This window comes from Rhipicephalus microplus, chromosome X, assembly GCF_043290135.1.
Source record: "Rhipicephalus microplus isolate Deutch F79 chromosome X, USDA_Rmic, whole genome shotgun sequence".
Lineage (NCBI taxonomy): Eukaryota > Metazoa > Arthropoda > Arachnida > Ixodida > Ixodidae > Rhipicephalus > Rhipicephalus microplus.
This window is the reverse complement of record NC_134710.1, coordinates 380,588,866-380,613,855: the sequence shown is the minus strand read 5'-3', so window position 1 is coordinate 380,613,855 and position 24,990 is coordinate 380,588,866. Positions and strand designations below refer to the sequence as shown.

Sequence of the window (24,990 nt, the reverse complement as noted above, 5' to 3'; positions counted from 1 at the left end):
TTTTTGTGTTTATGCTGTTAGCGTAAGTAGGTACTTTTTGACTGCAAATAATCACTCAATATTTTTTTATAGAGAGAAGTTCATTGCATTAGAAAAATAGCTTGCACTGTGACAGCCTATGTCTTCTTTCCAAATGGCTAACAGTTATGGGTAGAACACTGGTGGCACAGAAATTTTGTAGCAGTTTATTTAACGATGCGGGTCAGGCATGTAAAAACTCATCCTCCTGCTTCATACATGCTCTTTTGCCACTCTAGCCATGAAACGCATCGTACGGTCGGTCGCGGAAATGCTAATCTGCGAGGCTTTCATTGTCTCTGAACATTCATAGAAGCTCACGGCGATATCAAGCAAGGCTCTAAGTATGTCTAAATTGCATCGCAAAAAATTATTGGCAGTCCTCCATATGACTGTGAAGTGTGCGGCCGTGTGGACAGCGCAGCCAGCGCGTGATGCACTTGTTGGTAGTGTTCGCTGACGATGTGCGAAATGTGTACCTACGATGACAAAAAAACTGGTGTGCACTGCGCTTTTTACCGCATTTTCGAATGCAGACACGTGAAATTACTAGCCGCTGTTCTGAGCAATCCTTGTCAGTGGGGGGGGAGGGGTTTGATGAGCTTGACAGTGCGGTTTGCTGCAGATGCGAGAAAATGCCTGTCCGAAATTCCGAGGAGCTACTGAGTTATGTGCTTCGTTGGTTGCGAAGAAGCATGTTGCCACGAGTGCTCCAGCGCGGCGATCTTGCTCGCAAAGTTAGTCTCGCCGTAAGTGTAGTTGGGCCTAAAGACAACTTCGATGACATGCCGCGCTCATAGACCGCACGCGTGCCAGCTCGTAGTAATCTGATCATTAATCCGCTTACAGCTGTGTTGCTTGCGAAGTACGTCGCCACGAGTGCGCTAGCACATCTTTCTTGCCCACAATCTCTCCATCAGTGGTGGAGTTTGGCCTAAAGATGACTTCGATGACGCGCTGCGCTCGTACACCGCGTGCCCGCTTTCAATGACACGCTGTGCTTGTAGACCGCGTGTGCCTGCTCCTAGTTATCTAATCGTGCATCGGCTTACAGCTCGTAACTAAAGCGTAATTATATCCCAAGTTATCGTCGAGCCGTGGACACGTCACGAAGTAGCTATTTTTGACAGCCATGTCCTTGCGATGCACAAGCAGCAGACAATTATCTCCCGGAGTGAGCATCGGGCCAATGACGAGGCGAGCTGAGGCAACATGGCGGCCACAGCCAATCAGGGGCCTCGAAACGACCTTCAAATATTTGCTTTTTGTGCTCTTGTTTTTAAAGAGACAAGTCGGCTGAGGCAGGAAATTTGAACAGAACACGGAGAAACACTTTTCGATGAGCCCAAGAAGACGGCTCCTGGCCGCGCCCTCGTGAAGCTATAATTTTGTGAAAATCGATGTTTTCTCGCCATGTCAAGAAAAACTTTTGCTACTTAGGTGAGTGAAACAAATTTTTCGCAGCACTTTTGTGTGCTTTTCAGATTTTGGAATGGGATAGAAAAATGGTTCCAGAAACTTAAAACTTGATTTTAAAAAAATAAATTTTTTGCCATTTTTCGTCATACAAAAGCCCTTTAGTATATCATAGTCAAAATCAAGAAGAAATGGACATGGGCCGGGTATGTAACATATGGGCTGGATTAAGGGTAACTGACTGGATTCCCAGAGAAGGCAAACGCACGAAGGGAGACAGAAAGTTAGGTGGGCCAATGAGACTAAACAGTTCGGAGGTGTAATGTGACAACGGAAAGTACGAGACCGGGTTGATTGGTGAATCATGAGAGAGGCCTTTGACTTGTAGTGGGCGTAGTCAGGCTGATGATGATGATGATGATGATGCTTAATGTGTAACTGCGGTTTATACATAGTCGTGAGGAATCGCCCCGCCCACTTCCTATTGAACCCCATGTATTAGCTGACTCCTTAAGCCGTAGTCGCTTGTGACATTACATACGGTTAGTACATACTATTTTCGTTCTCGTTATCCATGCACAGGTCGAAAATCTTCAAAATTTCGTGCGCTCAGATGTTCAATACACTTGCTGTGATGATCGGACTACAAAAACCAGCGATAGTGACGTCAAAACATGGCCATTTTCACGTATTTTCTGTGCTTACTGCTGTTATCGAATGCACCGGGCAAAAGCATGGCCTTCAGGATGGGTTTTCGCTAACCCAGGAACTCCCGGTCACTGCTCCCGGTAGGGGGTACAAATCGGCTATCGCTTTCCAATCCAAGCCATGTATTGTAATTACTCAACAGTGCTGAGCAACGCGTCTTTATCACTCTTTCGTTCTCACTTTTCCGCAGTCTTGATCGTTGCGGCGGTGTGGTGATGTTACGTTACGTGCGTTCTTTTTGTGTGGCATGTCGTGTTTCTTTTTAATTCCTGTTGTGTCATGTGTGAGGGGTGTGGTTGAATTTGTACATGAAGACTGCACATTATGCTAATGTACCACGTCTTGAGTGTGAAAGAAATAGTTAAAATTATTCGCACCATTGAAAAGGGGCAAAAAAATCTGATGTAGCCCGCGAAAAGATCTTGCCTCTGACGATTTTGTGTGGAATATGGAATGCTCTCGAAAAGCTGATGGGCAGCGCAGGCAGCAATTTGAAAAAGTGCCGCATCAGAAACTTTGCTTATCCCGAAGTGGAAAAGGCCCTGCATTATTTTGGTTGAAAAAGGCGTGAACCTTGCCGGTTAGTGAACCCCTTTTGACTGAAAAAGCACTAACTTTCACATATCAGCTGAACTGCCCTGGTTTTACCTGCAGCAATCGCTGGTTGTCACACTTTTAAAGCCCGCTACGGCATAGTGGGGAAGGTTGTTTGTCTGCGGCAGCAGGCTCACCACACAGATGGCGTTGTCCAATGGCAGAACACGTATTAGCAGGAAGCCTCGAGAGCCTATGATGCTGCCAACATTTTCAATTTTGACGAGTCGGCACATTTCTATTGCCTGCGTCCAAACAGGACATTGGCATTCAAGAGCGAGAAGTGCACAGGCGGGAACGTGCCAAAAATTGGATATCTGTCGCTTTTGGGTTGAATATGACTGGTAGTGAGAAGCTGCCACCGATCGCGATTGCTAAACCCACGGTGCTGCAAAGGCCCTCGGCTGCCATTCAGGGTTTTTCACAAACTCAACAGAAAGGTATGGATGACAGGGATGACGGCTCAACTGTTCGAGTAATACGTGCGCCTGCTACACCGCCGTTGTACTGCCAAGAAAAGGAGCGCACTGTTAGTACTCGACAATGCGTCGGCGTATGTCAATGTGGGTAATCTATTGGCTATTGAGCTGTTGTTTTTGCCGCCCAACACGAGAGCAATCGCCCAGCCCCTCGATCAGGGCATCATCCGCTCTGTAAACCAGACTTGGCGCAAAAACCTGTTACAAAGGATGTTGCTCGCGACTGAGAGTGACAAAACTTGCATGATCGACTTTCTGGGTGCTCTGCACCTGCGTGTGCACTCATGGATGCAAGTACAGCCTCGAACAATACGAAACTGTTTCCCGTGAGTGCAATTCAGAGTGCCATAAGGAAGCAACGACCACAACAAGGATGGTGAGGACACCGAAGACTGCGAGAGCCTTCTTGTGGAGGTGCTCGAGTGGCAAGCAGATGGAGTCGAAAAGTTCAACTTCGGCACTTTCCAAGATGACGAGGGAGACGTCGTTGCATCTCTGGACTTTTCCGGCAGTGGCATTGTTGCTGCCGTCGCACCTCGTCCTGCTTCAAGCGAAAGTGACGAGGACAACGATGTCGAAGTGGAGGATGGCCCCTCGTTATCCGAAGCGGTGCCTGTTGTAACTGTGATGCGAGCCTTCGCCGAGAAGCGCGGCCTAATGGACCGGCTGACTTGTGGCCTCATCGACTTCGAAGATGCCGTCGTCACGGCAAGCCCACCACAGCGGCAACACGGCAAGGCCACCACGGCAACAAGTGAAGATCTTGGATTTTTTTGCTGCCTGTCCCTAAATGAAACTTGCATGCCTGCGTGTGTGTGCACGCGTGTTTGTGAGGATCGCGATGTTGTTTTCTGCCTGGTAAGCAGCTGTTAAACTGGCACTGATGGTTAATTTGTACATCGCTTAGTGCATACCAAAACGTTGTTCCTGGCCAACTACGTATTGACGAGGTTTGACTGTACATTGTTAGTTGACAATTTTCAGCGTGCAGCACTATGGGCCTAGCGGAGACATTATGAATATTACATGGCACTTTTCATGACAAACTAATTAATACACTCGGCCATTTCTGTTACTGCCGCATAAGGTTCTCGCACCTGTTAATGGGAGGCAATAGTGAAGCAGGTTCCAGGGGCTCGCATATTGACCTCTTGAAATGTACCACGAAAGTTTGGAAACATTTAGAGGAGGTTTTTTTTAGCGTGCTATTTAATACTAGCGTTGGTCGAAGGACTAGTTGGAGCGCAGAATTGATAATGTAAAAACTTATATTTTCAATAAGTCAGTACGGGCATCTCTCATACAAGCACACTCAGGCTGGTTAACTGTACAATACAAGACGCACGAGAACATTTAAGATCAGTTGAAGTCCTTGCATATTCACCAGGGGAAAGCACGGGCTCATGACTGCTGTAGCACAGACCTGTAGTTTCTCTTCGGCAGTCTGTGGTCACGCATTACTATTGTCAGCGCTGTCTTCAAAACATTTCACTCTCTGCACGGCATTATTTCTCGACACTTTTTTTCTAGATCGACTGGCTGACACTACAATGTATCGCAGCACTTTTGCTCTGGCCGGCCAAACCACACAGGCTTCCTTCCCCCCGGTCTCTGCACACTTTCGTTGAGCTGCATGCACATGTGAAATTTGGCATGACATGGCTCATCTGTTTAAGCATAGTGAAGAAAGCATGTCCTTGCAGGTTCACCTATTTGTGGCAGACACATCCATGCCTCACTATTGAGGGCATCATTTTTCTGTTTTTGTTTATTTCTCTTCTGCTGCACAAGCGTTTGATTCGAAATGTGGGCTGTCTTAGGGTGTCTTCTCTGAAGGGCAGTGAGGAGGTGTGCTTCAGTGTCTTGCTTTGCAATAGTAATTATATGGCCAGTATCGGTGTCGATGAGTTTTTGCCGTTGCCACCATGTTCTATATAAAGTCTGCATCACTAAAAACCCCCAGTGCATCGTACAGTCTACCCGCGAGTAATGATGCTTGAGCAGTGGCAAAGAATGTGGCTGAAGCAGAGATCAAATGATCCAGCCCATCTCTTTCACTCAGAGGGTTCATGTGATACCCCTGCCTGTTAGACCAGCTATTGCTCAAACAAGAAAAGTAGAAACTCTCTGCCTGTCTTTAACGAGCATGAAAAGACTTCGTGAAAAGGGGAGGGCTCGAGAAGCAATTGTAAATTTCGATTTCTCAAGCGCAGTCGCTATTGCTGGCGCGGACTTTATCTCGCCAGCTCTGCAGTCATCAGGGCGCAGCTAGTATAGCCTTCTACGAGCTATATCGACCTATATTTCGGTTTTTACAGCAGCTTTCATCACTGTGGCCTTAAATAAAAGCGGTCTCCTTGTATAACTAAATTGCACTGAAACATCTATATTACAAGCACAGATGTAACGTATTATTGGTTATAACGAATTAAATGAAGAATAGTCTTGTCATAGTACAGTGTTACAAATACGTGTTTCCAACAAATTTTCAGACACAACCAAGTTATTTTCGTGGCAGATGCAACTTCATTATAATGAGGCTGTAGTGTATAACAGCTTCGTTTTTGACACTCGTGCTTGAGAAGTGATATTCATGCTTTCCACAGTGCTAGAAACGGCGGTGGAACATGCCTAATTTGTGTTGCAGGGCCTCTTTAAAAGAGGATTGTTGAAATGACAGTCTCTGAAGAAAATTTGCAATTTTTTTTTGCTGTATTATGCTGCATTACTAATGATGAACTAATGACTCCTCTGAAAATAGTGAGCTGTAATTAGCAAGACAAGTAGTCTAAATATGCACCCTGAGCAAGCATTGTGGAGACGCAAAAAATTTTCACAAATAAGGCGCACCACCAACCACTTGTATATAGTTGGCACAGTGCCAGGTCGCCACGATTCTGGACTGCTGAATGCCGTGCAAAAAAGGTATGAAAGTGATGATCGGAAAATATAAGCCCTGCTTCACCTCCTTCAAAACTTCACTGCCACACTGGGGCTGGCATTTACTCTCTACCACCATCTAGAACTGGGAAGATCCGAAAAGCATCACTTGAAAACACGTAATCGTGGTACAAGCTTCTGTTGACACCAACTTGTGCAGACTGGGCAAAAGAACCCAGCAAACTTAGTGTGCCTGCACAACCTGTGCTTCTTCTTGAAAGAAACTCTTAAGCCTGTTCAAAAACTTTGTGTAAAGCTTAAAACTGATCAGTAAGCATGAATAGGATGGCTCTCTGGAAAAACAATCTTTACAGCTGTCCTTTCGGTAACTGAGTACAGCAGCAAAATTTTTGGGGCCAAAAGTATCAGAAGCACCTGCTTTGGGTGGTAAACACAGACCTCAATATTCACGTTTTGTTTGAAGAACTTGTTACATTCATCATGCCTGAATAATTTTTATGTGAAGTTATTTTTTTTCTCATGTTCGTAGAACGCTTTTCTTGGAGAAGTCCTGGAGAAGCTTTGTACCTCGGGCATATTAGTTGACCTCCTGTAGCATCTGAGTTGCTTTGGAAGCCCAGCAGTGCAGTGTAGTCTTGTTATCCAGAGTTTTGTAGTTCTGAGGAAACATGGCATGACGTTGATGCTCCAAATTGCTTTTCTTGAAAAAAGCTGTACATTTTCATAAAAACGAGGGCTAGGCATGACCGCCAGCCTCAAGTTTTCGATGCACATTTGTGCTGCAATATTTTTCTTTACCATTGTTATATTTTTTTTCTAGTATGGCGGTAATCCAGTGTCTGTGGCGGTGGCTTCTGCTGTGCTGGATGTGATTGAAAATGAGAAGCTGCAGCAGCATGCCATGGAAGTGGGCAACTACCTTCTGGCCTCCCTGCGAGAGCTTCAGCAGAGGCACCCCCTCATCGGTGATGTCCGGTAAGTCTCCATGTCTGATGACCAAAGTTTTCGCCTTACACTGTTTGTTTCACAGTTAAAGGCCCTTTGAAATGGCCTCCAGGCTTGATGAAGGAATACAATACACTGATAAGACAGAGCTGTGAGCGTCTAAATTTTGGCAAAGTTTTGTAGTGCTCTGTGCATGAAGCTAGCTAGCAGAAGGCAATATTGAGGTACTCCTAAACATTATTACATGGGCAATAAATAGGCTGGTCGCCAGAGGCTATTCTTGGGCAGCAAGTAGATTATCTCAGAAAGGTCCCATTGATTGATTGATTGATTGATTGATAGGCAATTTATTTGAAATAGCCCACTATGCCTGACTGTTACTGTATTGAACCTACTAAGCAAGTAGGCTGTAGGGATAAAAAAATCTGTATTTTGAGTTTTCATAAGAATCGCTCACTTCCTAGAGATGCAGACTATCCTCCAATTGCGCTTAGCCGTGCCTGCCTTGTTGCACGGCTGCATTTTAGTTAATGCAGAATTTTAGTTAACTAAAATGCTGCATTTTAGTTAATGGGGGAACTCTCACTCTTGGTATGGTAAACATTGAGCATGGGTGGGAAAGGTAAGCATCGCACTCCTAATATCTCTGTCTCTAGTAGGGCAGTTTTCTGAAATATTTCTGAGAGGCAGTTTAGTTGTTCTAAAATGTTTTCTGAAGTTCTAAAATGTATTGAATGGCCACTGATAAGTCTAAAACAATTGTGCAGTTCCCGATTTTGCTAGAACTTTGGCTCAAATGGCACCTTGAAGCTATGCTGAACTGCATTGTACACACAGGCCAGCACCACCAACTAAGGCCTCCATGATTACAAAACTAGCCAAGTAGTACACATGTTGCTTAAAAGCAACCCTTTGGTGAATGGGCAACTAGCTAGTAAATTGAAGCTGTGCCTGGTATTCAACTTTCAGCACGTTGTACGTTTTCTCTAATAGTTCTGCCGTGGCCTTATTTCGACACTATAGTAGACTTTTGATAATTCAAAGTCTGATAATTGCTTGAAGTACAGTGTGGTTCTTGTTGAAGATAAATACTGAATATTTTGAGCACTAGGGCGGCCTTTTCCAAAGCATTTTTTAGGTCTGCATGTTAGAGTTCAGCCATAATGGAGTAGACTTAGTAATTTGTTGTTATGCGTGTTCTGTCTCTCTTAGGTGAACCCAAGCGGCAAACTTGGCAAGGGTATAAGCAGTGTTGATGGGTATTGTTTCTCTGCAGTGGTCATGGCCTTTTCGTGGGCATGGAACTAGTCCTTGACAGAGAGACAAGAGAGCCTGCTGGAGAGCAAGCCAGTGTGCTGTCTCTCAGGTGTGTACTCTGTGTATTGCCCCCAACCACTTAAACTATCTTACTCCTTATATTCTAGGATTCTTGGTTGAATATGGCTGCTCAAGCATTCAAATTCGATTATCAATTTTTTTTCCCCAAAATGTCTTTTCACGAGCTTTAAAATTTGCTTGTCAGGCTTGTGAACCTTCTTGATGGTCATTCTGGGAGCCCTGTTAGTAGCTCATCATGTTGGTAAATGCACAGCCAGAATGAGTAATAGATGTGCACTCAAATCTTCTCTAGAATGAACCAATGTGCTAAACAAGGCATTTTATTGGAATGAGAAAGCATCTCAAAAGTGCTTTGCACATGAACATACAAAAAAATGCTAAGTTGTTCAAGTTGCTGGGCAGCCATGGTATAGTATACTTGCAAGCGGGGTAGTTTTCTTTCCTTTCCAGAGGAAATTTTGAGCTTGTTGATACACGCAGAATTATTGAAGACATGCATTAAACATTAACTGGGCAAGAGAAAACTCGGAGCCCACTTGTTGTCTTGTCAGTTGGTTTAGTGTTACGTACATCGTATGTTGGTACTGCATTTGCCTACCTCTATCATAAAATCCAGAGCGTGGGCCTCCCTCCCTTCTTCGGGAGATTTCGAAACTTCTGGCTTCTTCTTCCCTCGCACTGTTTGTACTGTTTCATTAAACAGGCATGAAACTGCATTTGTGGTCAGTAAAGCATTTCAATAGAAGTGCAGGTATAGTGGCCGGAAAAGTTTTTGTAGTGTCGTGAACGAGGCAGCTAGGCTGAAAGATTTTACGATGTAGCCTCCAGAGGGCACAGGCGCTCGCTGGCGCTCTTTATTTGCGTGCATCAGCCAGCGCCCTGACGAGTTTCTCGCATTGAAATCAAGTATGGTGGTTGCGGTATAGGCGCGTTGCGTTTGCCAATGTGGCGCCGATAAATTGTAAATGAGGAAAAAAGAGCTCTTAAGACTATGCGGGCAGGTTAGTGCCTTCAGGACGCCACATACTGGTGGCATATAGTATAGCGCGCTCAGAACATAGATGTAGAATATTCAGGCTTCCAGTTCCAGTTCGGTAACATTATTTTTCACACAATCGTATTTGAATTCAATGATAACAATACAGTAAAACCTCGTTATAACAAAGCATGATATTACGAACTAATAGATATAATGAAGCAATTTTAATTCCCCTTGAAATTGTCATAGATGCCCATGTATTTAAAGCCTCAATTTAACGAAGCAAAAATATTTCCCACAATGAATATAACGAACCATTCCTTGATCACAATGAGCATTTACTGATCATTTTGGTATATGTCAATTCTCAATATCTTACACACCAAAACACAGCGAGCTCAGTGCATGCTGCCATATTGAAAAGCACGTGGCGCCGTCTGTTGCAAGCGTGGCGAAGCAACACTCAACTGCCAGGCGAGCAGACGGTCTGCAAATCAAACGCAAAGCTTCACAACTCGAGTCTGGCTGTAAGCATGTTTCGCGCTGTTCCTATGCTGGAAGTTTATGCTGATGTCGTGTGAAATTTCGAGGAGATCTTCCTTGACAGTCCGGAATGTCTGCAGCACGTGCATTGCAGACTATGAAAGCAGCTTCATCAGGTACGTAATATTGTGATTGAAAGAAATGCGAACAGTGGAAAGCGTTGCTTTTGACTCGGTCGAACTGCGGCGTGCCTTGGCTGTGACAAGGCAGAATTTGTGCTGTAAGCCGGCGTCAACATAGCGCTAGAATCTGGTTCCAACTTACGCTCATGCACCGCATGTGTATCAATTGCTAGTCCTGCCGGGCACTCGGAACACACACGCGGTGCAAAAGTGCCAGCCAGAACAAGATTTTAAAATGCTAGAGTGATGCTGGCCGAAAGCACATCTAGAACAGCTACCAAAATATCGGTGTCAGATCCAAGATCTATAGGAAACTGGTGCCCCTAACCTCGCCCTTCACTTAATTTTTGTTAGCAAAGAATATGCAGGCATGATATTTTTCCCATTCTTTTTTTCAACCCCACGCATATAGTTGTTAATCATATGAGCTCACTTCAGGCTCGCCTTGAAGAACCTCGTCGCTGCGTGGTGATCTCTGTATACGTGCAACAGAGGTTCAATAAGATTACCGCAGTGGCGTAGCGGTTACGGTGCTCGGCTGCGGACCCGAAGGACGTGGTTTGAAGAGAGTTACTTCAGGTGGGGTGGCCAAGGAGGCGGGTAACTTAGTCATTGTGTTATGACTATGCTCCCTCTTGGGGGGCGAAAATTTGGGGAGGGGGTAACTCTAGCCCTCCCCTGTGCCCACCCTTAGCGCCGCCCTTGGTTCGACCCTGACCATGTCTACCGCATTTCAATAGAGCCGAACTGCCACAGGCCCGTGTGCTGTGAAATATCCGTGCACGATGTTTGCCAGATGTTCAAAAATTTCGCGGGATGTTCAAAATTTCTCGTGGACAGAATTTTGGTGGATCTCACACCTGCCACTCTAGTTCATCGTACACTCACGTTGTCATTTGGTAAGTTTGGTTTATACCAGCTTAAGCTGAAGACAACTTCAGCACTCGGGCGTAAGTAGGCGGTTAGATAATCGATAGATAGAAGCACTCGAAGTGCATTTGTTCACATCTTGAGCGCTTCAAAGAAATACTGCACATTTAAAACTGCATATTGAGGAAAATGGCATGTCAAGACAGCAAAACTTACGTGCACAGCGAAAAATACCTAGATCGACCAGCACCCAGCTGCGTATGCGGTTCTGTAGCAGACTTTTCATATGCTCCGCAAAAATGGAATTTTCACTGTCTGCTGCATTGATCGGTCTCGGTGATAACAGTGAGCATTCAAATCGCCTGCTAAAGTAAATGTATTGGGTCGCCATGCACCACGAAGGAACAGCGCTGCCAGGCGGTGCATAGAATCTGGTTTCTTCGCCACCGCTGTTGAAAGCATGCGTTCACGATGCTAGGATGAAGGAAGGAGGAAGGACAGGGAGGTTAGCCACAAGACACTATGAAAACCTTTCTAGCCACTATAGCCCAGGTGGGCATGCTTTTTTTAGTGGCTCTTCCGCTGCAGTCTTGAATTTTGATACATGATCGAGGAAGGGTCTCTCCTCCAGGTTGTCAAACTACCGTAATTACTCGAATTTAAGCCAACCCCCGAAATTGGCAAGGCCAGGAAAAAAAAAAAAAAAGCTTTCCTCGAATGTAGGCCGAATAGAAAAAACACACCATTTCATTGGTAGAAAACACAGCCTTAATTTTTCCTCAAGCGCAAACGCCGTAGGCATGCCCTTTTTCTCACGCAAGTGCACGCTCCGTAGGCCTACAGTACATAAGTTTTAGTCGTCGTCATCATCATCATCCGCAACATTGCTGTCTTCTTTGTTGCTGAGTTCGTCCTAGAGAGCATCATCCTTGCTTCTATCCATTGCATTGGAGTTACAACACTTTTTGAAAGCTTTTATTGTCATTTCGTTTGGGATTTCGTTCCACGCCACGGCGATACAGTTTGCCAGCTGGCCAAGCAAAGCACGCTGATGCGCCCGGTTGGGGTAAACTGGTGTTCCTCTGACGTAAGCCAGCCGGTGTAGCGCTTGCGAAGCCTGTCTTTAAAAGGCTTATTAATTGCAACGTCAAGTGGCTGGAGTTGGCTGGTCATGCCATCAGGAATTATGTTGATGTTCGTACCAGCACGAGGAAACGTGGTCTATATACTGTCAGTCAGATGACCGCGGTAAGAGTCGAGGACTAGAAGTGAGTGCTTCCACAATGCAGTCCCTGGACGGCGTTCCCAAAACGTTTTCACCCAGACCTCCATCAAACCGCTGGACATCCATCCTTTCTCGTGAACTCGCACAATATTCTCGGGAACTTTTCACTTGCTGGTATGGTATTGCGTTTCAAAGTTATGAACAGAACAAATTTCCGCCCATTGGCGATGCAGCACAACATAACGGTCATTCGATATTTCTTGTAACCCGTCATCCTGAGCTTCACTTCCTTCGCACCCTTCTCGTTCCCGGTGTACGTCATCGGCATATCAAAGAACACCGGGGTCTGGTTGGCATTCGCAATTTGTCCCAGTTGGTAGCTGTTTTCTCGGCGTTTGTTCATTATGTACCGCTGAAACTTTGCGAGCTTCTCCTCGAAGTTATTTGGAAGCTTTTGACACTAGCAGGTCTGTCGTTGCAGGCTGAATCCAAACCACGAAACATGTTCTCCAGCCCCTGCTGGCTTTAAAACAGGCTTGTAAGACACCCTTCGCTATGGTGACTTCTCTGGCCTTCGCCTGGATAATTTCAGTTGTCATGGGTATTCCCGCTTCTCTCCGTTCTCGAACAAAATCGGCGACAACCGCATAGTGTCGGTCCGTTTTCGGTCCAGTGAATGCCATGCCAGTTGCTTCACAACCGAAGAGTTCCACGCATTGTTTTTGCCATCGTCGAACATTTTTTTCGTGCACGCCAAACTCTTGCTGCGCTCGTAGGTTCGATGTCTTTTCCGCATGTAACACGACCTTCTGCTTAAACGCCCCACTGTAGTGGCACTGCTTGGTTGGTGCCATCGAATGTGAAGCACAATTTACACAGGCATTTCGTGAGCAAGAGGCACAACCACACTGCACAATTGCTTTCAGAAGAATGACCATTGACAAACCCCGCTCCGTCTGCCACGTGATAGCCGATAGGTAGTCAAGTTGTAAAGCTGTAAAGCAATTGCTGGTTTCATAGCATAAGATTCGTATGCACTTTTGTGTGTTTGCACAAGGTTTTTTTTTGTTTTTTCGATTTGTTAGGTCTTTTTTTTTGTTTTTGGTTGTGAACCTGCAATCTCGCGAGTTCGCGCACGTTGGCGCACGGCATTCTGAGCCAGAGTTATTCAATTATACCAGTTGCGAAACTGCGCTCCGAAATTCGGACACGCACTTGGCCTTACTTTTTGGGAGTTAGCTGACGTGCGTGCCACCTGGAAGCAACAACACAAAGCACAAATATTGCATTTAAGGGGGGACGTGGCAAGTAAAACTAATTTTTTTATTAATGTACTGTTTGTGATGAAATTTGGTGTGTGTATGTGGATGATTGTGAGGATTCCAAATATGAAAACCGTTTTCAAATACCTCTTGTACTTTTTGAGTTACGAGCATAATTATACTAATTAATGCTCTTCACACTTAAAGAGATAATTATTGCTAAATGAAATTATTTTTTCATATTATTATGTTCCCAAAGCATCAACTTGTGCAAAGAAGCTATTAGTTGATTTTTCTAGTTCTTGTAACCATAAATAAAATTTCCAAAACATGGATGTTGTTTTGCGCACACATCGCAGTAATTATAAAATGTGTTCTAAAAATTTTAAATGATGAGTAAGAAGAGAGATAAAGCTTTATTGCACTGCTAAAGGCCTCCTGAGCCTAGTGCAAAAAACGGAACGACTCTATCAGTCTTTGTTAGAAAATGACAGATGTTCTAGCGAAGGCACATAGGCGAAAATCAAGAGTTGAGAAAACTGACTTTGAAAGTTCACTCTTGTTTGGAAGTTCACAACATGGCTAAAACACTCAGAATCCTCCTGGGCAGTAATCCTGAGATGCTGTGGCCTTGGCCTCTGTAGAGCGCAACCCAGTTTTGCGCTTCTTTGTCGTGGAACAATGCGCTTTTTGAGCCCTCTTTACCCTTTTGGCATCCTTTTCGGCTGCTCGCCGCAAAGAGCAGTCTCCTGGATTGAAGCCCAGTTGAGCAGTGATCTCTTGCAGCGCACTCTTGCAGCCACCATTGAAACGGCAGACTGCATCTGCAACTGCACTTTCCACACTTCGAAGGGAGGCGAACTGGCTCTTGGACTGGAGTGACCAAATGAGGCTGTTCATACTCTCCACAGCGTTCTGGGTTTTTCCCTGCGCACACCTTTCAAGGAGCTCTTTGTTCGAGAGGCGCTTGTAGATTGGCAGCAGTGCCACTCGCACGTGAGGGGGCAGTTTATGTTTGTGAGGCGGCAGCGGCTCTCCCTTGGCCAATGCCTGATTGTGCGGGCACCAGGAGTCAGTCCCACTTGGGCACAGGTTGTGGTGTGGATCCTGGTCTGTGGATGTTACATGGTAATAAGTGGCCATGATGGCCCTCTCCATGCCAGGAACATCGTTGGGGTGGCTCTTAATCGCCCAGCCATAATAATTCGTCAACTTCTTTATCAGGCCCTGCGTCAGCCGGCCTTTGCCACCCATGCTCAGTCCTCGGCCTTTGGATTTGTGCTCATCAAGAAGGTTGCGCAAGGAAGTGCCCATTCTTTTTTTCACATGGTTCACACACTCCTGTTTCTTAATCACCATGTAGCCATACACCTTGTCTTGCGTGAGGGCAAGGTACGTACGGCTGTCACCGTCGCAGAGCACATTGATGTATCGAAGCTTGTACTTGGTAAACGATCTTTCAAACATGATCCTAGCTGCTTCTACTTCCATTTGGCCTGCATTAGCATCGGTGTTCTTTTGGCACTGTGGCTTGTGTTTCTCAAGCCACTCCTCATAGTTGTCGTCACCAGGCTTGGGGCCAACAGCACAGCCTTGGCAGTAGTTGGACAGGACACAGTGGTCCAAGACCAAGCCTGTGTACAGCTCGATTACACAGCCCACGCCAATATGACTTCTGTGCCCCCTCGTCATCCACGTGCCGTCGTAAATGACGTCAATGTTGCCTGGCACTCCTCCTAGGTCCTTGTAAATGTCATGCACCTTCTGTGCACTTTCTGCTTCAATGCGGGTGGCAGCTGATGTGGTGGCAGGGTGGCTGTACTTCCTTTGCAGTCTCTGGTAGGACTTGTGGTGCAGTGCTCGATGCGAAATGTCCATCGCAGAAAAAATGTCATTTATGGCAGATTGTTTCCTGCCAACTGACTGCACAGCCCTCAAAGCACGCACGTTTACCTCAAAGGGGTTCGTTTTTTGTTGCCCGGAGCACCTCGGGGACGACCACGCACTGTTCACTCTGCCACAATTGTCACAAAAAAGTTCCATCCTCGCCGCGAGTCCAAGGCAGTGCGTAGTCTCGAGGCGTATCGACCCTTCGTCGCACTTGTTGCACTTTACTGACGAAAGCAGACCGTTCAGCATCTTCTTATTTACAATGAAGAATGTGGAGTCCTTACCGCCGTCATTTTCGTCGCAGCCTTCGTTCAGAAGCTCGAGCTTCCGCTTTGAAGCGGACTTCGATGCTACGGCATCCAAAACATCCCGCCTTGTCTGCGCCCGCTGCGCGATTTCTTCACTGCTCGGAATCTGGGCCGAAACTCGCGATAGAATGTTCGACGCGCGCACGCCCGGAGTTGCAACGGCTGCCGACGCGGTGCCACCGCAATCGGGTTCGCGAGAGCGTCCATCACGGTCGACGGCATCCGGCGGTCTGACATACGACGATGTGGCACCTTCCACACTCTCGGCCTCACAACAATCAGCGAAGGGTCTGAGTAGAGGCTCCGTGACGCTCGAAGAGCATGCTCCGTCCGGAACTGCGACTGGGACGGCAGCCGCAGTCGTCTGCCCTTTGTTCCAAGCTTTCCGACGCTTGCCGTACTTGTGGACGCTCCGGAACTTTTTTTGCGGCAACATAGCACCGCAGTATGAGCAAGCACTCAGAAGAGACCACCGATGTAACAAAGCTTGGTAAAAAAAGCACGCGAACTATCACAAAAACAGCAAACTGGCAAAAAACGAAGCGCACGCCGGATGATTCTCGACACGGCGGCCGCAGATGCGCTCGCGCTTCCAAGGTTGCCAAGGTGCGCGGCGCAGCTTTGACCAGTAAGAGGTCGCGCCTGCTACCACGTGACCCGCGCAGCCAATTGCCGTTCTTCGTTTTCGTTTTTTTACTTGCTCCTCGCGCTTTTATTTTCACTCGGCGAAATACGAGACTGCGACCATCGGGAAGCCGGCTTTCTCCTCTTTCCAAAGCTACCAAAATGGCGGCCCACGGTCAACAACTTGGCGCGTTTGTGCGGCGTGAACAACACCGTTTCAGGGGCTTTTTTTTCGCACTTTTTGGCGACTAGCCTCGGCAAAAACACTATTTGCGGGATTTGTAGCGCACGTTTCGCTGTAATATTTTAGAACAAGGAAGTTGAAGGTCTGAAGATTACGAAAAAAAATAAATCAGAAAATCGCATATTTTGACCAAAATCGGCACTTTACTTGCCGCGCCCCCCCTTAATAGTGGGAGTGCAGATCAACAGGTGGCGTGACAACCTGCTCACTCCCGACAAGGGGGCTAATGACGGGTTTGTATTTTGATACATGGAGCCTCTAGAGAGTTTCGAAACTCATATGATTGAATAACTGTTCCGTGCAAGTTTTCTACCATGTAGCCCAGTGAGGTGACATAGGAATGGGATTCTTCGTTGCCGTACGAGCTTTGTGTCACCTCCATGGCCACACCACCGAGGAGCTTCAGCAAGAACAAGAGCGGCCACATCCTCAACAGCGATTCACGCAACATGATCTTCCACTGCTACATGTACTGGCGCAACAGGGAGCCTGAACGCAGCGTGGAGGACACGAGCAAGTTCATCACCGACATGCTTGGTGTCGGCGAAAGGACTGTGTTCAGGGTGAGGGAGGAAGTTAAAGCTTCGGATTTTTCGGGTGGCAAACTGATGACGGCCTTGCGAAAGCGCCCATGCAATGGGGATGAGAGAAGACGCAACGTGAAGTTTGACAGCTTCACATTGTGTGCAATGAGGTCATGTGTGCACGATTTCTTTCGCCGCATTGAGATACTGACGGTCGATAAGATATCGGCAGAGTTCTCGGAGCGTATGGAACTCTCATCACTAAGGCGGTGTACTGTGCGTCGCGTGCTTGTCGATATCGGCTTCAAGCATGAAAAGAGAAGCCGCAACTCGCTCCTTACTGACAGGGATGACATCACTGATTGGAGTAATCACTATCTTTGTAACGTGGAGCATTACCGGGTGGAAGGCCGAAAGATCTACCTGGCCGCGACATGGGTCACGGCGGGACACGCTCGGTCGATCGTGTGGAGACACCGTGGTGCAGAAGCGCGGACGCCTGTTCGCTTGAGCAAATGGCCCTACGGGTCTTAAACAACCTTCTGGGAAATATCGGCGCCTGATCATGATGCACATGGGCAGCGAGGATGGCTTCGTCGACGGCTGCTTCAATTTATTCAAAGGCCAAAAGACAGGTGACTACTACGAGGAAATAGACGGCAATCGCTGTGAGGGCTGGTTTAATGAGGTTCTGCAGAAGTTGCCAGCTGGTAGCGTCATTGTTTTAGATAATGCACCTTACAATGGCTGGCAAGAAGAGAAATTGTCGATGACGGCCTGGAAGAAGGAAGAGATACAGGAGTGGCTCGCAAGTAAGAACATCACCTAGGATAATAGGATGATCAAGATGCAGCCGCTTGAGCTGGTGGCATCTGTAATGTAACGCTTTCTGAACTACATCATCAAAAACCCAGCTGTAAGGGCCGGATGCATTGTACTCAGGCTCCCACCGTACCATTGCGAATTTAATCCCATTGAGCTTGTATGGGCCAAGGTCAAAATTGGTGTTGCTGCGAACAACGGAGACTTCAAGCTGTCCATGGTAGATGCCATCTTGAGAGATAAAATCAAGCAAGTAACGGCAGAAGACTGGAGCATGAGCATTCAGCACGTGATGTACGTGGAGGCAAAGCTCAGACTTGACACGTCTGGGAGTGAGCACATTCAACCCATCATCATCCAGCTGGATGATGATGACGCTTGTGAAAGCGACGAACGACTGCAACCTCAGTGGCATTGAACCACTTGACGAAGCATAGCGGCTTCGTATTAATAATAAAAAAACAGCCCTTCTTAGGGCACCAAATTTTCGCCCTGTGGGTTTGCGAGAGCCAACCATCCATTCTGTGACCTCTCAAATAAATAAACAGTTCCATTTATAGCACGTTCTTTTCATAGAAGCTCAATTTCGATAAGCAAGGTTCCTCACACATCACACTCTATTTGAGAAGTGGCATAGACACGCATTTCAATATAGGCTGCATATCTGAATTGAAACACTGTTCCTAATCTTGATCATCATTGGCGAGCTCAAAATGCTCAATCAGGCAGCCACTGTCGATTTTTGACGTGCTTTATTCCTCCGTTGGCAGTCTGCACCGAAAATTGGAGTGTCAACGAAGCCAGTGCTAGTGAAATAACAGCAGTCAATACGAAACTGACAGCCACTGTTAGTAGCTTACATGCCAAAGCACATTTATGTGGGCTGCATTGTTTATTTTAGTTATCTGGCTCGCACAAGTAATTCAAATAAGAGAACAAACGTGAAACGTCATGAGCTTAGTGCTGTGTACGAGCCCCGCCACGGTGGTCTAGTGATTAAGGACTCGGCTGCTGACCCGCAGGTTGCGGTATCAAATCTCTGCTGCGGCGGCTGCATTTCCGATGGAGGCGGAAATGTTGTAGGCTCGTGTGCTCAGATTTGGGTGCACGTTTAAGAACCCCAGGCGGTCAAAATTTTCGGAGCCCTCCACTACGGCGTCTCTCATAATCGTATGGTGGTTTTAGGGCCTAAAACCCCACATATCAATCATTAGTGCTGTGTACGGCTCGCACCAGTGGCCAGGTGGAACACGCGAGGATGAACTTGGAGAGCTGGAGGTTGGTTCAAACTGGTTTATTATGACAGCCGCACAAAAAGTGGCAGCCCGAACTGCCTGCTGCTTTCAACATGGCTACGGCACATCCGGGCGAGAGGGTGGCTACAGCGACACCACCTGGCGGTATTCATCGCTTAGTGAGTCAAAATGCTCGTTCAGGCCGTCACCGTCGAATGTGACGCGCCGCAAAGTGAAATTGCAGTAGTCGGAGCACGCTTTACGATTCTGTTGCCAGTTTGCATTGAGAATTGAAATGTTGTCATAGCAAGTGCTGGTGAAATGGCAGCAGTCAACACAAAATTGAAAGCTACTGTTAGCAGATTGCATGCCAAAGCACATTCATGTGGCTGCATTGTTTTAGTTATCTGGCTCACACAAGTAATACAAATAAGAGAACAAATATAGAACATCATTAGATTAGCAAGACCCAAAATGCTGGTTCAGGCAGCCATCGTCGAATGTGATGCGCCCAATAATGAAATGGCAGTAGTCGGAGCACATTTATGGTTCTGTTGCCAGTCTGCTTTGAGAATTGTAGTGTTGTCATAGTCCATCTTAATTTATTATTCTCACCTGGGCAAGTAACACAAATGCAAGCATAATTATTAACGTGATTAACTGAGCTAGCATTGTGTTGTCTTATTTACATACAGGAAAAATGCTCAGCAATGTTGAATGTGTTAATGAAATTGTAAAGAAAGATGTGGCTGCAGCATGCTTTGCAAAAACAAACTCGAAAAGGAGAGAAATGAGAATACACATATATAGACATGAAAGCACTCGCATATTCATACACATTCACACAAATGCGAGCGCAAGAACATATCTAAAATACAAAGAAGGTAAAATAACAAATGTACACAAAAATGCACACACATTTAACACTGACACGAGTAGAACTATTAGCAGTCGGTTCACATGCAGCTGTGCCTACTTTATCGTACTTTTTCTAATGTATATAATGGTTCTGTTGCCTTCACTGTCATAGGAATTTTTTAGTAGCGACATATCGCAAGCGAAAAGCAGTGCAAAGCTGTGTTGTGGGAAAGCAAGTTGAGCGCTGGCAGCACTATTTACGCGTGATCGTGTCGCAGCAGGCATTCTACAGCTGGGGCGTGCAGCGAGCGAAGAGTTCCAAGCCACACAGCGGCATGAATTTATGCCGAGCTCCCTTGTAACGGCACCAGTGTATCAGTCATAATTGTATATTAGCACTGAGGCTAACATGAAGGGAACAAACACTGCTCCCATACAGCTGACCGTTAATAATTTCTGTGAATAATCCAATGACATTCTTTGAACCAACGCGTGTTTGTCACTGATTGTTAGTATTGGTGGAAAGCAATCGATCGACGGTTCTACAAAACACTCGAACCACGATGCTTGGCTCTCGAATATCTCGTCACACTGCCGCCACCGATCGGTCGTTTGCGCGCTCAGTTCACATCAACGAATCCTTGCGTTGGAGCTTGCTATTGCAAATTTTTTCTGTTGGGAAACTTGTTAGTTAGTTTCATGTGCGCACGCTTTTCTCATTTTTCTGATAATGTTTTTGCTCCATCACTTTGCCACGCCCGATGAGAAACGCAGGGGCACAGTACAGAAACACTCACCGCTCACTGTAAATACCAGGCTTTGGCAAACTCTTCTCGTTGTAACTTCGCTTAGATGCAAATAAAACACCATGAAACAAACATGTACAATGTTTGTGCATCGGTATGTCGCCGTGGGATCCCGTTTTCAGACGAAGCGCAGTGCAGTGTCATTGATGTTCGCTGCAATCTCTCTTCGCCGGCTCGCGGCTCAGAACAAACACACGTCGCACAAATTGTGTATCGTAAGCTCACAGTAATCTATCCGGCATGACAGAATGTCACACATAATTCGAATTCACTCTGACGAAAGGAGATGCACACAGCAAATGGGACTCGGCCCAGTTCGAAGCGAGGGCGGCCATGTTAGGCATGTTCTACGTTGGCTGGGTCAGCGGCTAGAGTGTAGTCCGGCGCATGACGTCACCTGAAGTGTGCGTCTATTGCTGGAGGCTCGTGTACATCTTTTGAGGAGAAAATGCTGCTGCCTTCTTAAGTTATACCCGACTATATGTATTAAGGCTAGGTGGCGTTAGCCGCTCACTCAGGACTTCAAGGTAGTTTGGGTTTGCTTGCTTTTAAATTCCTTCCTTATGCAAGCAGTATAATCTGTTTCACTTTCTCCTGTGCATTTTAGTAATTTGAGCCTGTCAGTTTTTCTCTTAAGACTTGTTTTGTTTGTTTACACTGGTTTATTGTAGTAAACACATATTATGCCAAAATTAAATTTGATGATGGTATACATTGGTTACACACTCGCATTGCAAAGATGCACATACTTTACTTTTGTGTGCAGTAATTAAATTTAAGCTCATTATCATAAAGCTCTGAGCACGCTCGTCTGAAAGGGATACATTCTGTAACTCTGCTTCCTGCTTATTTTGTTGTGCCAGCTGGCCTGCTCACTGTGAAGAAAAGCTGCAGAGGAGAGATTACTGTAATCTAGCAGTCACGAATCGTGGTTTCTGTCCTTGTGATAGCCAACTTATTCGTTCCATGTGAACAAGTTGCGCCGGGCTGGAGTTCGCGCATCTGTCTTAGTTTGTATTGATTGATTTGTGGAATTTAACGTCCCAAAACCACCATGCGATTATGAGAGACGCCGTAGTGGAGGGCTCCGGAAATTTCGACGACCTGGGGTTCTTTAACGTGTACCAAATCTGAGCACACGGGCCTACAACATTTCCGCCTCTATCAGAAATGCAGCTGCGGCAGCCGGGATTCGATCCCGCGACCTGCGGTTCAGCAGCAGAGTCTTGGTCCGTATTTGCTTATATTGAGGTTGGCCAGTACTAGGAATGGCATTCCATGTCTTGTTCCAAGTTTGATTTGTTTAAGAACTGATGAGTATCAAGTGTTTTTTTTTCTTTGTTCTTAAGCAAGACTCATTTGTTTTAATGAGCGAAGCAAAGTATATAAGGCATCGATAATCCTGCATGTATGGCTTGCGTGTATTTCACACCTCTCTCCCTACTCCCTGGATTTCTGTGTAGGCTCAAGCAAAGTGGTGTGCTGCTGAGTACGGAGGGCAAGTACGGCAATGTGCTCAAGTTCAAGCCACCCATGGTGTTCAACCAGGACAATGTGGACACTGTTGTCTCCAAGCTTGACACTCTGCTTACGAAGATAGAAGATGAGTGTGTGGACTTGCGCTACAATTTTGCCACCATTGCGCGGTCACTTGCGAGCAGTGCGGAGTCGCTCCTTACAGCTTCGTCCTTCGACTCGCTCGAAGAAAGCTCCGAGGAAGATTTGTCATCCTCTTCTTAAGGACTCTTCCAAACGTTCACATTGATTGCAACGAAACAATTATTTTTTTTGTGCAGCCACTTTTCAATTGAGCAGCTTTGTCTGTAATCTCATTCAGTTATGCATATACCTTTTAGCATTCCCCAGTCTGAATTTTTTTACATCTCTCAATTAAAGTGTTGAGTGCTTCAATGGGCCAAGTGAGCACGTGGGAAAAAAGATCTGCTGCTTCTTCAGAAAGATAAGCAAGGTACTTGCACCAGATATAATTATTGTAGCTCATTGTGGTTTCTTAGCCTTATGTAGATGTCATAGCGGTTGTAATTTTGCATTGTTCCTAATGCGTTGCTGCAAAGCTGCGTAGTCCTTGCAGAGTGCTTCACTCGAATTTCCATAACTTAATTTTTTGCTCGGGACTATCTAATTAGAGACTACAGATGTGTAGGCATTGTCGTTTGTATGTTAAAATTACCACAGTTTTGACCGTGTCTGCTTTGGCAAGTACATATTCATAGTTTCTTATTTCTAAGTGACACTGAAGTACTTAATTACAACAGTTTGATATTTTTGCTTGTAAAGCTTGCCTCCTAGTGAGCATTCTTAGTATTTTAGGCAAGTGCAAGATGTTCAATTGAACTGCCCTTGTTGTCTTCCACTTGTTATTGGCAGACGTGAAGTCTCTGGAGCTGTGGCGAACGAAACACTTTTGTTATTAGCTTACAAATCTGCCAACACCCTATGTAACAAGATTTATAGTTAAGCTCTAAGTGACTGCTCTATTTAAAAGTGGTTGTGCAAAGACGATGCTCGTTCTTGAGTAGTCATCGTTAAGCTGCCACACTTAAGGATCGGTCCTCGTGGCTTTCCTTTACAATTCTTTGGTGTACGTGGCACATTTCCTTGCTAACTTATTTTTTCCCCTCCGGAATGCTTAACGCACTTCATCCTCTGGAGTCAAATCCTTATTGACTGGTATCCAGTCATTTCACATGGTCATTCTTTATCTCAAGAAGTGGCATCATCTGCCTCCTTTTATTTTCCCAGTTCTTATTCATAGCAGTTTATGTATTGTGTGCTGTGTCATTCTATTCATATTTGCGACTCTATTCATTTTTTTCATGTCCACTACTATATGCAAATGTCCCAAGCTAGAGGCAGCAGCTGGGAAGCTTCGTTGTCTACATTTTTCTGCAACATCGGGCAGAACTTTTTAATCTGCTCATCTGCTGATGTCTACAGCTTGTGACTGCAGTATTGTGGCATTGTTGGCTTTGTGTGACTTCAATGACTTGGCACTGCCTTATGTTTTGTGCGGACTGGGCAGTTGGCAATGTTTGTAGTTTTCTCGTCATTTGCTGCGAACGGCTGGCCTGCTTTTTACCTATTATGGGAAGACAGGTTTGTTTCTGGGTGTGTAGTCTTCTGATAATTCCAGTCTTCCATAGTCTTTTCTGCTCCATCATTACAATACCTTCTGCACATGTTACCGATGTATGCATACTGAGTGGCATGCTTTATGCCATTACATGTACATATATACAGTTGAAATTCTTTCTTGCAATAAACAGCCTGTAATTCTGTCCCATGACATATTACGTGATCATGTATCCTTGCGAGTTATTTTGCCATTTGATTGAGTGCATGCATATGTGTGGATCTTGACCATCAATTTTATATTTCTTGTTAGCTTCTGTGGCCTTGTTACAGAGGTGTTGGAGATCATTGCATCATTTATGTTCAGTATCTTTATAAGGTAGCTCTCGCTGCTTTATTGTGTCAGTCATGACGTTAATCTAAATCGTGTGTAGTTTCACTTATAACCGCGTTGATATTTTCTGGTGGTGTCAATATTATTGGGATGACATCCTATCTAGTTGGGAGGTCAATTCATATTTCAAGGGAATAAAATAGAAGCCATAGCATGAAGGTACAATATGAAAATGCAGCTCATTTGGCATTTGGAGGTTGGATGATCTCAATGAAATTGGCTAGGCACACTGCCCTGAACGCTTCTGCGAGTCATGCTAAACAGCAGGTTTGAAAGATGCAGATAGTCTTTAGAAGATTTTTATTCATGAAAAAAGTTACATTGCAATATAGCATAACAATGTATTTTGATAATTATCTTGGCTTCCAACATTTAACTGCATTGTGAATAATGAATACCAGGCTGTAGAGGGGGCAGAGTTCATGGAGTGCAATGTTCATAAGCTAGTTTTCTGTGCTACTAGCTCATGGGTAAGACCTCGGCGCCAAGTTGAGCCAAAAGCGTGGAATTTGTTGAAATTCGGTTCAGTTTCAGTTTATTTCCTTAAAGGCCCCATTTATAGGGGTGTTACATAAGGGGTGGGGGACATCATGTAATGGGTAAATCCAAATAAAAATAAAAACCAATAGAACTTTGGAGAAAGAGGAGAAAGTAAAAGAAATGTTGAAGCACTGTGAAAACGAGAACACGTGCTAATTAGTTTGGCAACATTAGAAGAAACAACATGATGTGACTATATAACGTAATAATCATTAAAAATCTTGCACAAAAAGAACACTGTACAAATAAATA

At 45.5% G+C, this 24,990-nt stretch overlaps 1 protein-coding gene across 1 annotated transcript in view; it reads left to right on the top strand.

The window, feature by feature from the left end:
* The window catches only part of LOC119161932 (5-phosphohydroxy-L-lysine phospho-lyase), a 68,863-nt gene extending 44,845 nt beyond the window's left edge, over nucleotides 1-24,018 (top strand). Inside the window, exons 9-11 of the mRNA XM_075880045.1 lie at nucleotides 6,937-7,091; nucleotides 8,338-8,427; nucleotides 22,175-24,018. Of these exons, the coding sequence (XP_075736160.1) occupies nucleotides 6,937-7,091; nucleotides 8,338-8,427; nucleotides 22,175-22,451 (522 nt within the window). The 3' untranslated portion in view covers nucleotides 22,452-24,018. The remainder of the gene's footprint in view (nucleotides 1-6,936; nucleotides 7,092-8,337; nucleotides 8,428-22,174) is intronic.
* The last annotated feature ends 972 nt before the right edge of the window (nucleotides 24,019-24,990 follow it).